Raw genomic sequence first — 15,571 nt, 5'->3', positions numbered from 1 at the left:
AGGGACTCAGACGCCTGACCCATACTCCAAGAGCCTGAACCTGAAGCCATCTCTGTCTCCCTTTATTATATTACCTTTAATTCCCTCCAGTAGCCTCATTCTTCATTCAACAAACATTTTGGGAAGCCTTGCCATATTCTAGGCACCTTGTCAGGTGCTGGGGTCATAGATACAGGCCTACTGTCTAGTAACTCAGGCTAAGGAGTGCCAAGCAACTGACCATTAAAGTAGAACATTTTTGGGAAGAAAGGAAGCTGAGAAGACAGGAGGGATTTAGTGTGGCCTGGGTTGGGCAGGAGGCTTTCTGGAGGAGGTGGCATTTCAGTTACATGAGTCTTGCAGGGAAACAGATGCGTAGGCAGACGACTGGGGAGAAAGTCATTGTCACTGAGACAAGGGGCATCACAGGACAGGTCAGTGTAGTGGGGTGGGGGAAAGCAATAGGGGATGCTAGAGGCTTTGCAGTGGTGGGACTTGAGATGAGGCCCGAACCCCAGAGAGCCCTGTATATATCACTATGCTATTCAAAATAATCCTGTTACATTGCAAAACCAAGGGAGGCTTGGGGGACTGTGGGTAGGGTTGTTGATCCCATCTGTTCCTGAGAGAATGGGGGTGAAGCTATAGGGAAGCATCTCCCTTCCTATTTCTTGTGCTTTGGGGTACTGATATTCCCCTTCTGGCTGCCCTTGGCACAACGAAAGCCTCAACAATTCGAAAGCTTAGTGGATACTTCAGGGTAGTCACCTTACCAACCTTTTAGAAATCCAGATCACAAGAACACCACCTCCCTTCTTTGATGGTCCTCACTCCCCAAGTAAGTCAGCCCTGAATCCAGGAACCTACCAGTACTAGGACTTTTACCCTGTCCTGGGTCAAGTGATCCATACCTTTCTCCCAAACTGGCTGTGGCTACAGGAAGAAATTGAGGGTAGCAGACTTTGAAAATGATTATACTGCAAATGAAATGTATTAATACCAAGTCAGGACATATGCCTAGGTGGTGACTCTTACATTTTGTCTCTTAATACTTTACAATTGAGATTGCCACTTAAAACATGAAAGCTGGGGTAAGCTATAGACTTTGCTTGTGTTCCTTTTGGATAATCTCAAAGTTCCAGACAATTTGACCTTTCTGAGCCTGTGTTCCCTTTGCTTGCCGCTCTGGGCCCCTTCATTTCATACACAGCTGACGTCGGCTGAGGCCCCAGCATGTTTCCTGGACTGCTCAAGCAGAAACCCACAATGCTCGCAAGGTGAGAGCTAGAAGCTCACAAAGGCCCCTCCTCCTCCTTTGCCAGGAGGCCCGGGACAGGGCATCCCCGGGACAGCCTTGCCCTGAGGACCCTAGAACACAAGGCAGGCCCTGAGAAAAGAGGCTCTGTGCAGAGAGGTTTTAATATCCTCCCGCTTTTAATAGCTTTCTCTGAGATGGAAACTTGGGTTGAAATGATTTGCAGCTCTCCAGATTTTTCTGAGTGTGTGTGTGTATTTGGGTTTATTTTTAGCCACAGGGGTTCATTCCGTGCCAAAAAAACCTGCTTAAATAAAACCAAGATTAATATTTTTACTTAACGGAAAGAGTTAGTCAGGACAGGCTTTGAACTGGAGACTCCCTATCTTGATTGGGAGTGCATCTCCATGTCTGGTTGTGGCTTTGACAGCAACAAAAAAGGCCTTTGAAACTGACAAGGAGAAGTGCCCTCAGGGGATCAGGGTAGGACTCTGGGAGAGCCTATGGTGAGACTTCTCCAAGGGGCATTCTTCCTCACTGGCTGCCCCTCCCTGCACCTCTCCTGTTCTCCAGGGCCATCTTCCTGGAAAGGCGGGAAGTCAGTCCTGGCTCTGCTCAGAGTCTGGCTGAGATTCGGCCTCCCTCCCAGCTCCTTCCTTAGACCCTCCCCACCCGATCTGGTCCAGGCTTCTGCTTCCTCTGGATTCAGATAAAGCGTACTGAATCTTTTCTCTGGGATGCACTTAGGCCTAGATCCGCTGTCGCCTCTGGGGAGCTCCAGATGCCCCTTCCCTTGGTCAGGCCTCACCCCTCTTTGTGCCCTGCCCTCTCTTTGTTCTTACTCAGACTGCCGTGTTTGCTATATTTGAATATCATTTACCTATTTCCTGGCCGGTCTTTTAAAACCCAGCCCCTGAATTCCTCGGGGCCTCATTTATCTCCTTGTCCCCGTGAGCCTAGCACAGTACTTTGTAAATGATTCTTGAACAGATGTTTATCTGGCCCTATGAACTGAGACCTGCTATTATCCCCTTCTGATGGAATATGGCTCAGAAACTCTGGTCATAGGCCAGAGCTTATCCAGGGGAGTTATTTATCTTTATTATTTTTTTTTAATCACCCTCCATGTGGCCCTTTTAACTTCATGAATTCAGCATATACATAGTAGGGACTTGCTAGGTGCCAGGCTTTCTTCTGGGTGCTCAGGCTACAGTAGTTAGTAAAATAAAGAACAGCACATGGATAGAGACTATGTCATGGTGGTCAGGGCTGTGAAGCACAGGAACACTGGCCAAGGGCTACAGGGAAGGCATGAAGGAAGGGATGGGGGATGGTGGAGGCCCCCTGGCCAGGTGATATTCAAAGTCGATGAAGGAGGGAACCATGTGGCTACTGAAGTGAAGAGTGTTCTAGCAGGGGATCTACAAGGGCAAAGGCCCTGACATGGTATTTGGGGTGGTGAACAAGGAGTAGGGGAATGGGGCTATTTCCAAAATGAGGAAGGTAACTGGACCAGGGCTGAGGGAGGGGCATTTCAGGAGCTCGGTTTTGGATGGGTTGAGTTGGAGATGTCTTATTAGGCCTCCAAGTATAAACATACACTAAATGTCGACTCACATTGTGGGGGTTCTGGGTTGGAGGTTACAAAGATGAGAGCTACCAGTTGTATGGATGGTATGAAGCCACAAGTTGGGTGTAAGTAAGAGTTGGACGAAGAACCCACCACTGCCTGGATTGAGCACCGTGGAGGTCAAAAGTGATCTTGACGAGAGCTGCTTGGAGGAGTGAAAGAAGGAGCTTAGGTCATGGAAAGAAGCTTTTGAGGTTGGTAATCATCACCCCAATTTATAAGCTGGGATGGGAAGTGACTTGCCCAGTGTTACACAGTGACAGGGCAGTGACTGCATCCAGGCCTATGCACTCCATGCCTGTTTATTCCAGTGTTTCACAGCCACTTCTCCAGGGGCTTCCTTGATCTGACCGTTTAACCTCCGGGTCTTTGTAGAGAGGCTTTTTGGGGTTTGGGGTTGTGGTGATAAATGGGCTGGAAACCAGAAAGATCCAGTTAGGGCAGGCCTTCAGGTCTCTGCCACCCACCCTTAATTCCTAAGGCCTTTTCCTCAAAGATGGACATCATCAAAGTGTCCCCAAAGAGGCAGCAGAAAATTGTGAAGAACTCTGGAAAGGGTCACTGGAGGTGGATAAGATACCAAAGATCCTCAGGGGATGAGGAAATGCTGAATTGGGTCTCTTGCTGTCTTCCTCTGATTAGCACATTTAAGAACCTACAAAGAATCACCATCAGCAACATAATAGTATATCATCTGTTTAGCTTCAGGGTTACAAAGTGCCTTTTTACATATACATTGTCTCATCTAATTAATCAGCCTAATTAACCTCAGACTCATAGTGTTGTGAGAAACCTCAGGGATTGTCAGGTTTTTGTGGTTTCTAAGTTATTTTATTTTCTTCCTTAAAAGCCTTGGTGGGGAGCACAGTATGCTAAACAGATGATATTCCATTCTATTGCTAATGGTGATTACTTGTAGATTCTTAGTACTAATCAGAGGGAACGTGTGTGAGTGACTGGGACAGAGTTGTGGGGTGGTCAAAGGGATGGGGGTCACTGGAGGCTTATCAGGGGGGCCTTCCTCCTAGGGACCAATCCACTTCTCAGATCCTTAGCAGAGCTGACAGTGGGCTTGGGGAGGTACAGAAAATTATGAAATGTTTTGCAATCAGTATGAATCCCATGAAAAGGCCTCAGGCAGTCTACTTTCCTGGGGGACCCACCAATTTTTTGTTTTGCTGGGATGCAAAACCACCCTCAGGGTACCTGATCTTCTTTTTCATTGTTGGAAAACTGGGACAGTAATAGCCATCTCACAGAGTTATCATGAGAACAGAGCAGGATGGCATGCAAGCACCTGTCAGCACAGGGGAGGGGCTTATCGGTGTGTTCTAGTCCTTCCCTCTCCTCTAGACTTACTGATGTGATGTAATGAAATGCAGGGAGCTGATGGTTAATGAATGGGTGGGCAGCTGGAGGAGCAAGGGAGCCTGGCTCTGCCCTCTTTGGATTGACTAAAATGCAGGATTCTCCATGGGGCACAGGACCAGGGAATTGCCTAACGGGGTGAGCCAGATGGGCTGTGGGCCTGCCTTGCTGTGGGTCCCTTGCTTATTGTCTTTGTCATGAGCTCTCAGCCCCAGAGCAGCCCATGTGGATGGCAACCAGGACATAAACATAAGTGAGTATCAGGCACTTCCCAACTGCTCTTTATTTCCTAGTCCAAATCCAGGAAGACAGGTGAGCCCACAGTCTGGGCCTTTCTGCTTACCTAGATCCTGCTTGCTAGGATCCCATCAGAAGAACATTCCCCTTCCTCAGGTTGACACTAACAGTAACTTCTGCTTTTGCAGAAATTCATTCTACCTGCTAGCTACATGTGCCTTACCTAGCCTCACTGTCCTCCTAAAAACCATACCTCAAGTCAGCAAAATCATTCCACAGGGCCTTCAGAGAGACAGGAATGGGACAGAGTGTGTGTATGGTGGGGGCATGTGTGTGGTACTGAAAGTATGTCACTCACTAGATGGCTGCATCAGCTCCTCTACCCTGGGGAGGATCTGCAGTGCTTTCAACAGGACCCTAAGATGTAAGACGGGCAGAATCCATGTCTAAGTTGATATACATTAATTCAGTTAAGGTTTTGATCCAAAACCCAGCCAAACTTTGCCTTCCAACCTGCTAGCTGGAAAGTCTGACCATCAGATCTGGGCAGAAAGGTCTGGGTGTGATTGAAGGTCGTTGCATGGGAGGTAGGAGGAGAGGGTGAGAGTCAGGGGCTTTCTCATGGGCTCTTGTCCCCGTTTGAATATGCTGATGAGTCGCGGATGTGCAATTTCTGGACACAGCAGTAAGCTGCACTGGAAACTGAGTCTTGTTTGCCACTGGAATTATTTTTTGTTCAAAACTTGTGCTGCTTGTGTTCTACATTGCTATGGATGGAGGTGGGGGCCAGCAGCATACAATTATATTTCTGGAAGGGATGTGCCTTGTTTCTCGTGATTTTGTAAACTCTTAGTAGCTCTCCCCACAGAAATTATTTAAAGAAAGAAAATTATTACTTGGATCCTCAGGTATATGATATTTTTAAGAGGACCCTACACATATTTACAGATCTATGTGCCAATTACATAAGCACACATAGCCTGGTCAGTTTCTTCTTACAGACTTTTAAGTTAAAATACTCTACTCTGTTTTCCTCCGATCTCCATACCCCCGGAAGCCCAGGTTCCTTTCCCAGGAGCATAAGAGTCTCCAAGACTGAGATTCAGGCTGTCCACCATTGCCCCTTTCTCTGACTTGTGCTTTCATACCTTGGAGATTAGCTCTCTAGCCATGAACTTTTAAACTTTGTCTTCCCATTAGACTGCTCTGTGGAGGCAGGAAATGGGACTTCTATTTCTCGTCATCACCCCCACCAGCACACCAACCCAGCTCACACCCATGTTGGTTTAGCTGCTGGGGGACACTGAGTAGACAGTATGGGGCCATGTTCCATCGTGAAGGAGAATAAAGAAAACCTTTGTTAGCCCAGCCCATCTGTAAAGTTGGCTTCTAGCCACTCCACCAAGGTGGCAGGAACAGACCACATGCTGCCAGTCTAAGTTTGGAAACTGTCTTCTGTTGTTGTTGGAGAACTGTGACCTTCCTTACCTCCCCTGCCCACTGTGGCCCCCCAGGCCAGCAAATGCCTCAGGAGCACCCTTATTGCCAAATAAGAAAGTACAAAATAGCACACAGTTGCATTGCAGAGGAGAAACCGAAGCAAATAAAGACATATTAATTCACAGACCTAATGGGCAGATTTGAGGTTGGCTGGTGTTTTGACTCTGGAAGGACGTTGTGAATCTCTTTGAGAGAGCAGAATGTTACTTAATTTTAGTTCGGTTTAGTTCAGTTTAGTTTTTATAAAGAAAACACTAGTGTGGCCTCTATGCTAGGCCTTCTCCACCAGCCTTTCTGGACTATAGCCATGTGATCGAGTTTGGTCCTGGTAGGCTGCTCTTGGGTTACATCTGGGTGATGAGATAGGACAGGTCCCTATTTTAAGTCTGGTGAGTGCTCCAGACTTAAAAACACCTCTACGTTTGTTCTGACCAGTTTATGTGTGCTCCCTCCCTAAAATTTTACATGGCCAGATATTTTTGAGGAGCTTGCCTCTCTTCCCATCCTAGAGAGAACTCCTAGGCCTTAGCTTATGGTGTATGTTAGAAACTAAAGATGCTCAGATAGACGAGTAACAACAGAAGTCACAGTGGTGGTGGTCCTCTAACAGGGGTGACAGCAAACACAGCATTTTCAGTGCCTGAATGTAACCCTCACAGCATGAGGATAATGAGGAATTGCTATAGGTTAGGAAGGGCATAATAACCTCCCTAAGGTCATGTGGCACTGCTGCTAGGATTCGAACCCAGGCAGTCAGGCTCCAGAGCCCTGGCTCTTCAATGCTCTGCTCTGTTGCTCCTCCACTAGAATTAGGGACATCTCTTGTAAGCCACGTGATGGGCATTGGACCAAGACAATCAGAAAGATTTAGGAGAAAGGAGGTCGGGGACACAGGGGTTTGCCTGAGGCCATAGTAATGGTGGAACTGAAACTCAAATGTGGCTTCCTGACTACAGAAACTTGCTCCTTTTTCATTGAACTATTCTCAGATGAAAAGGTTCCAAGCTCAGGCCATTTCAGGGTAAGGAAGGAATTGGCTCACTGTGTATGCAGAAGCTTCCAGAAGTACCTAGTACCTACTGTTGTTATGGGACAGGTCTGCTTATGACATGTTATATTTAAAAGAAGTCCAGCCATTTTTGAGCCAGGAAAGGGTAGAAGTTGCTATTTTAAAAATTGCTTTTGCTATTTCTTCCCCTCTAAGGCAGAGACTCAACTTGCTAGTTTACCTTCTGTGTTAATGAAGCAGCAGAGGATGGAGCCAAATCAATTCAGGAAGAATCAATAGTAAAGTCCTGGCAGATATGCTCTCTGCCCAACAGTTAAGCTGTTACAACCTGACTGTGGGAGTTACTGTAGAGGAAATAGTCCCTGGGCCTCTGGGAGCCTGGCTCCCTGCCGAGGATGCTGCTACAAAGTTAGACACAGAAGTGGAGGCAGAATCTTGAGGGAGCTTGGCCTGGAATTTTGCCAACCTCTCGTTTTTACAGCAGACTTGGAAACAGCCACTCACCTCCTCCCAATCTGAGTTGCCTCGGCTAAATTACTAACTTCTCCAATGGGCTCTGTGTTTTAGCCTCCCTGGCAAGAAGGTCTGGAGGGGCTGTTGATTCATCTGGGTTTTGACTTCATGTCTGACTGGAAGAGTAGGATCCAAACTTGTTTGGGGAGGAACAGGACAGAATCCAGTTGGGATGGCAGGATTGGTTCCTAAAAAAGGTTTTTTTGTTTTGTTTTGTTTTGTTTAAATTAAGATATTAAAGTCACTTAATTGAGAAACATAGAAATGGGGAAGGATAACAGAACTACCAGAATGGGTGGGCAGGTGTGTGTGTGTGTGTGTGTGTGTGTGTGTGTGTGTGTGTATAAGTGAAGGGTATTCTGTTTAACAGGCATTTACTGGGTACCTACTCTTTTTGAGGGCTTAGTGCAACTGGAGGTAAGAAAAGGGTGACAGGATCTTAAAGCTGGAAGAGTTCAATTTGTGACTCAAAGTATGGTTGCTATACATGCAAAATCCATTCCATTCTGGGCCAAGTCCTAGCATGAGAGCTTCCAGAACCCCTTGATGGAGACACTCTCACTCTATGGCAGCCCCTTCCCTTGTGTTGCCAGTTTTAGTTATTAAATGACTTTTTTTTTTTTTGGTTGAGCCAATGAACACAACTTCTCTTCAATTTCTGAATTGTCTTAAGATCTGTCCATTACTTCTCCATGTGCAAGTTCTATAAATATCTGAAGACAGCTACTGGGTGCTTCTCCTTCCTATAAAATATAAAAAGAATGCATAGCTTCTTATAAACTAAAGTAAATCTTTCCCTTCTCTGTGTTTTCACCGCATGTAATAAATGCCTGTCTTCCAGCCTTCCTCACATTGGATCTAATTATTTTCCTGTTCATAGTCAATTAATATTTACCGAGCAACTCCTTTCTGCCAGACGTTGGTACTAAGAAATTTCATAAGATCTTTTGTTTAATCCTCTTCCAATTCTTTGATGTAGACAGACTTACACCCTCTTTACAGAGGAGAAAATTGAGGCTCAGAAGAGGAAGTGGCATCACTTCTTTATCAGTTTCCTTGTCTGTATAATATGGATGTTAATACTGCCCTTGTAAGTGGTCTTGAGGAGTGAATAAATGAAATGTATTACTGCACACAGCATGTGATAAATGGGAGCTACTTTAATGGCAGCAGTTCTTCCAGGATAAGCCCATTCCACTTTTGATGATGATGATAATGATAGTAATAATGTTTATGTAACATATACCACATTAGAGACATGGTGGTGTTTCACCTGCATTATCTTACCTAATCCTTCCAATTCAGGAGATTGGTACCACCATTATCCTGGCTTTACAGAAGAGGAAATTGGAGGCCAGAAACAAAGTTCCAAAATAGCCATAGAGTAGAGTTGGGGTTAGAACGGTTCAGTTGACTCCTGAGCCCCTATTCCCAACTGTTCCCTCCTCTATCACATCCTAATTGAGCTATGCTTTACTGCATTCCCTGCCATCTAAGTGCTGGGTACCAAGGGCCCCATCAGAATGCTGAGCAGCCATGGGGAATGGCTGGAATGCACTGCAACCCTGCAGGCATGTCAAGACCTGGGCATGCAAAGGAAGAGCCCCTAAATGTGGCAGCATTTAGGAAGAGGTCCTGGTAGAAAGAGAATAGGTCTGGGAAACCATGCAACTGTCAGATGGACAATGGGGGGATGGCAAGAGGCTCTAACAAGAGAAGTAGATTTTGGATTACGGTGAAACCAGAGATTCAAGAAACTCTTCCAGGGGTGAGTACAGCCTAGGAATTTCCAGCGTCGGCAATTGTGAATATTTGGGATAATTAAGTTGAATGATGACTGCCTTCCTTCTTTCCTCCATTCCTCTCCCAACCCCTGGGTCTCTCATCTGAATTCTTGCTTTAATAAATACAATCGTCTATTCAAGTTGGCCCAGAGGTAAGAAAGCAATTCCAGGCACCCAACCTGAGATGTGGTCTCTGATGTGGTTCAAGCCTCCCTAATCTCCTTCTTGTCTGTATCTTGCCTTTTTCTGCAGTGATCCGGGCCAAGGTGGTAGGGAAGAAGCTGGTGAAGGAGGGGCCCTTTGGCACGCTGGTCTATACCATCAAGCAGATGAAGGTAAGTGACATAAGCCCGCTCCAGGAGAGCTCTTGGGTTTTTTGCCAGTAAAGTCCTAGCCAGAGGAGGCAAGGTGGGTGTGCATAGCCCTTCCCCACTGCTGGAGAGAACATTGCTGAGGCAGAAGAAAGGGATGCCAGGTAGTGAGGGGAAGGTGGCTGCTTCACCCTAAAGCCAGTGCAGGTGGAGTCCCTCAGAAGCCATTGAAAAGAGGCTTGACTCTGGAACCAGAGGGCAGACAGCCTTGTTCCCTGGTAACTGTGAGACCTTGGCCAAGTCACCACCTCTCTCTGGGTGTCAGTCTATCCATCTGTAAAATGAGAGGATGGGACGAGTTTGTCTTACAGGCTCTTCTGAGCTCAATAGTGCCTACTGGTCTTATGCAGTTGCTGAGGTTACAATTTACATTTAATTCCTTGAATCCTTACACTGAACTTTGGCTGATCACAGGAACCTTATCCCGGAGTAGGAACTGCACCCTCTTTCCCTGTCTTTCCCAGATCTTGCATCCCATCTGGTTAGCACCATTTACTAAGCACATTTGTATAACTGAACATATTCCTGAGCATATTAACATTATGAAGCCCACTAGGGAAGTCCATCTTAACAAAAAGAACCTCAGATGTAAAACCTGCATAACCTGTTTCCTTGCCTCAGCTCCACTCCCAAATAGCCTGCTTACCTTGGGATCCCCCCTTGCTGGACCTCAGTTCTATCACCTGTAACAGTATGGGGTTGAGCTTGGTGCCCCTAAAAGCCCTTCTAGCTCAGGCATTTCAGGATTCTAAGTGCCCTGGGACATGTGTGGTGTTTCTTCTAAGCAAGAGCTACTCTGGGTGCTGGAAAGGGGTATTTGCACTCACTCACTCTGAATAGCTCAGCAGCTGGTCCATCATTCCACCTTGGCAAGAAACAGCACTTAATGCCAGGAGCCATAGAGGCCAAGAGAAAGATGGGGTTCCTATGTTAAGGAAGTACAATTAGGCCAGGAGAGAAGACGTAAGACACATATGTGTGACTAACCATAAGTTTAAAATGGGGTATGCTCAGGTCTAAGTGGACTGCCAGCCCTTTACTCACCGCCCACATTTGCATCCCCAGAAACTAGAACAGGACCTGGCACACAAAAGAGACTTGGTGGATGTTTCTCCACCTAAGGGAGAAATGAGAGTGAGACCCTACTGGCCAGAAAACTCCCCAAAGGAGACAAGCCTTGACACCCAGGTGGAACTCAATGCAGGTGGGGAGAGCCCATAGGTGGTACCTGACCATCCTGGAGGCAGACCTCCAGGCCTCATTATTCCTGCATCCTGAGGCCTGAGGTTTGATGTACTATGTCTGTGGAACCTGTTGCTTTGGATTAAACTTTGGAAATATCCACAGCCTTCTGGTTATGTAATGTCCAGAGTCAGCCCTGGCTAGGTGCCCTTGGCTGCCCAAGCCTGGTCATGGGACCAGCTTATGTCTTCAGATGGCCATGGGGAGAGAAGAGTGTGGAGCAGGGAGTCAACAAGATCAACAACAACCAAAGAAACCCCCACCGTACAGCCCCCAGTAGCTAGTGAACAAATGCCAAAGCATGTTAGATAAAACAAAGGTTCAGGCAACACTCCCCTCCTGCTCTGGAACAATCCATCACATTATGGACACTATGTGGCCAACAGATCTGAGACGAGAGCTAGGAGGCAGTAGTTCCTAAGCTTGCTTAGTTTCCCTACTTCCTTCAGGGCCTGGACACCAGGATGATCAGATGCCCTTCCTGTGGGCAGAATGTCCTGTTCCCCCCCTCACTGGTGTCAGGCCAGCTGCTGGGGGGTGTTTAGAGGCCAAATTGCATTTGTTCACCCATCAGCTTCAGAGCACACACCCACTCTGAGGCTGGTGGCATCACACTGTCCATTCACTATTCTTCACCCAGGCTCATAGAACCAGGGTGCTGGGAGCTGGAAAGTAAAATTCCTTGTTTTACTTCTGACACAGGCTCACAGGGGAAATGACTTGATCAGTCATGCATTTAATTAAAGACAGATCTGGTTCCCAAGCTAAGGTGTTGGGATTCCTTCCCAATCCTGTGTGTTCTTTACATGGCTCCCCAAATCTCCCTGCCATCTCACTTTGATCATCAATCACTATGTAATGCCTTTTTATTAACTCTGCCCTTCCTACCATCCCAGTATTAGATAACTTGTAGAAGGGTCATTGCCCTTCTGTCCTGAGAGACCACTGAATTCTGCTGGTGTCCAGGGAGCAGTCTACTAATCAGGCATGGGGTGTAGGAATGGGAGTAGTCCATCCAACCTCCCTCCCTCTTTTCCTCCCTCCTTCCTTCTCACTCTCTCTGTGATCAGCACTGTGCTTCAAGCTGGGGATACCAAGATAATATTTGTCATAATGAATATAAGACTCCATTCAAGTGACATGTACTGGGCATTTACTGTGTATCAGGTGTTCTGCTAAACCTTTGCACAGATCAGTCCTGATAACAATCCTATGAAGTAGACGCACATTATCCTCTATTTTATAGGTGAAGCAGCTGAGACTTAGAAAGGTTATGTAACAGTCAAGTTTATAGGACTAGAAAGTGGCAGACACTAGGGAAGCTGTAGAGCCTTTGCCAACAGGGAGATTACAGAGCAGTGGAGCAGCAGGCTGATTCATCATTCCTGCACACTTGGGGGCCTACCCCACCCCATTTGTATATAGTTCCCCCGAGGAACAAAAAGAGGTTAGCTTGGGTCTGTCCGTTTGTCATCCAGCAGTGTAGCTCTTGACTTGCAACATCCTGCAAAGGGTGTATTGAAAACTCTTTGTAGGAGGGAAGGAGGAGAGGCCAGAGGCGAGCCTGCATGAATTTTGGCACTGGTCCCTAGGTGGCTTTGTTCTGGTGGATTAGAGAGTCTACCCAAGAGAGTCAGACGGGGTGAGCAAGGGCTCCCTTAGAACAGGACTAAAGGAGCTCGGAGAACGTGAGAATTTGAGCCACCCTGTCTCAGAGTTCCCACCTCCTCCCCCCTTGAACTTCTCACCTGGAGTAAAGGTGGGCAGCCCCAATCCCATATGCTAATTCCAGAACCTTTGGTCAATGTCATAGCCCTATCTTGAGTGGGCAGAGACCCATAGGTGTGTGTGGGGGGTAGTGTTTGAATGTTAGGGGAACTTATTACAAACCCAGACTTGGAGATTAGCTGGAGCAGAGGCACTGGGCTATAGTGCAAAGGTAGAAGTTGCCAGAATTGATTAATCTATCAGGACCTTATATCCTATCAGGACCATGAGAAAGCAGTCTGCTTTGCCAGGAGCTGCAGTTTGTGCAGTGGAGATATGCTCCCAGGCTGGCGCAGTAGGGGACAACACGTGGGGAACATTATGTCCTAGATGGTCCTGGAGGGGCGGGGGTCCCAAGGGGAGGCCCACTGGTCATGTGCTTTGCATGTCCTGACTCTGGGCAGGACAGATTTGCTGGGCAATTGGAATGTTTGGTCCCTGGGGACTTCCTTCCTTTAGTGGTTTATCTAATCAAATGAGCACTATTGCAAGGTCTTGCCTTTGAAGCTCCAGCTGGAAGCTTCTCCAGCCCACAGGGAGCCATTCTCCTCCTTCTTGATGCCTGTAACTCTTTCTGGCCTGGGTCTCTCAGCTAGCCCTCAACAGAGACTGCCTGCATTCTCACGTGCTTGGCCGCTCTGTTAGCGTATTCTTTAAGAAAAAGACTTCTCTCTTATAGAGAAAGAAAGACTTTGGTAGCACACTTGGTATCTCAGTCAAGTATCTAATGTCTCTGAAACTCAGTTGCTTGGTCTGCATATGAGAATAAGTTGTGGGTTTAAAGGAGTTCATGATGTAAAGGAGCATTCAGGACAGTGCTCATCTCTGGCAGGCATGCCAGAAATACTTGACATAATGGTGATTATTTCATGCTGTCAAGGTAAAGACCAGCCATTCTATAAGAAATATTCAAAGCCCCCAGATTCAGAAACTTCTTTCTTACATTATTTGTCCCTTCACCTCAAGGGAAGCTAACTTCTTCAAACTTTTGTGTACATACTACCAAGAGGGAAGGCCCAGAGGCTTACAGAATCCAATGAGGTATGTGTCTAGAAATGATAGAACATTACTCAGCCTTAAAAAAAGGACAGCTTATCATTTGTGACAACATGGATGAACCTGGAGGACCTTATGCTAAAAATAAGCCAGACACAGAAAGACAGATACAGCATAAGCTCACTTTTATGTGGAATCTAAAAAAGTGGAACTCACAGTTGAACTTCTTATGGAAGCAGAATGGTGGTCACTAGGGGCTGGGAGGTGATGGAAATGGGGATATGTTGGTCAAAAGGTAAAAAGTTCCATTTCTACAGAACTAAGATGAGTAAGGTCTGGACACCTAATACACAGCATGGTGTGCATTATAATAGTTAATAATCCCATATTGAATCCTAGAAATTTGCTAAGAGAATCACACACACACAAAAGGTAACTCTGTGAGTGTGTGAATTATCTTGGTTGTGGTGACCATTTCACAACATATACAGACATTAAAACATCACATTACATCCTAAATATATGCATTTCTATTTGTCAATCATACCTCAATAAAGCTGGAAAAAGAGAGAAAGAGAGAACACAACCTGCTTAGTTTTAAGTTCCAAATCAGCTTTAAACTCCTGCATTAAGAGATAAGGTTGGGCAAAGAGACATAGAAAGCAGAGGACCAAACTTTTCCTTTGCCAATATGAATTTCGGTAGAGCTAGTTTTAAGACAATTTTTGGCGAATGTTGTGCACCAAGTACTATTCTAAGTCATTTATTTCTCAGAAACACCTTATGAAGTAAATACTTTGCCCCATTTTATGGGTAAAGAAACTGAGACTCAAGGAGGTTAAGTAGCTTTCCAAGTGGCTAATACGTGGCAGAGACAACGTTCAGATTGGCTGTCTGTCTCCAGAACCTGAGTTTACCATTAATCCTCCAGTGCTTTGACTGGATTAGATTACCTTTAACGTTTTTTCCAATTCTCAGATTCTATGATTCTCTGATGTCAGCACATTACAAACCAATCGCAACCCTCCTAAATTTGTCAAACCAATTCTCAGTCTCTATGAATACAGACTTAATGATACGTTCAGGGTCGATATTTAGGTCAAGATGGGATTATTATAAAGAAAAGATAACAAAATGAGTACAATCTGCTTTACCATATTGTTAAGCTCAGAATTGACCCTAAAAGACAGCACTGTGCTTGTCAGACCTAATTGTTCACAGTGCATTAAAGTTTTGATTCTGCATCCAAGTGCTATAAGCCATGTTGAAATCAAAATTCCTCCTAATTCAAAAGGAGTGAGAACTCAACTGAGCAGCTGAAGTCACTGGACCTTACACAGGGCCTTAATCCTCACTCATGAAGCAGGGAGGACATGAAGGGGAAAGACTGACAAGGATGTACTGAGGCTCTAACGGCCTAGGTCCAAAGGACCTAGCGTGAGGACCGAGTTGAAGCATTGCCAGGAACTCAAGGAAGAGCCACTCCAGAGGAGAAGCTGCTGGGCACAGGAGAGAGTGTAAGGAATGTTCTTTGAAGGCCCACTTAATGGCATGCACACAGCAGTGCTCTTAAGCATGGTTCCTGTTAAAGCCAGAGAGGCACCATCCATCACTGAGGAAGTGGGGAGTATGTACGATCTGACCCGCCCCTGATCCCCTGCAGCATAATTGAAAACTGAATGTGGACAGCAGTTCTCACAGTGCTTGGCTGCATTTCCTCATTCAGCTGGTGAGCCTCTCAAGAGAAGAGGGTTAAAAGAGAGGCCAGGTAAATTAAAACCATCTGCACTGATGGTTGCACACAATTAGAACAATGTTCCCCTTAAAAAGGCAGAGGCTCCCAAACTCTGTGAGTCCAGGAGACCCTCTATGATGGTGGAGGTCCTTGTGGACCACCTACCCCCACCAGCCAGTCCCCAC

The 15,571-nt window shown here is 46.2% G+C and overlaps 2 protein-coding genes across 5 annotated transcripts in view; one reads left to right on the top strand and one right to left on the bottom strand.

Moving 5' to 3' along the window:
- SYN3 (synapsin III) overlaps positions 1 to 15,571 on the bottom strand; it is a 452,196-nt gene that overhangs the window by 280,828 nt on the left and 155,797 nt on the right. The window lies entirely within an intron of this gene.
- Positions 1 to 15,571, top strand: part of TIMP3 (TIMP metallopeptidase inhibitor 3) — a 57,947-nt gene that overhangs the window by 34,961 nt on the left and 7,415 nt on the right. The window contains exon 2 of the mRNA XM_072844208.1: positions 9,528 to 9,610. Within this exon, the coding sequence (XP_072700309.1) occupies positions 9,528 to 9,610 (83 nt within the window). The remainder of the gene's footprint in view (positions 1 to 9,527; positions 9,611 to 15,571) is intronic.

This window comes from Canis lupus, chromosome 11 (assembly GCF_048164855.1).
Source record: "Canis lupus baileyi chromosome 11, mCanLup2.hap1, whole genome shotgun sequence".
NCBI classification, from domain to species: domain Eukaryota; kingdom Metazoa; phylum Chordata; class Mammalia; order Carnivora; family Canidae; genus Canis; species Canis lupus.
The sequence above is the reverse complement of the archived record's forward strand: the minus strand, read 5'-3'. Positions and strand labels throughout refer to the sequence as shown.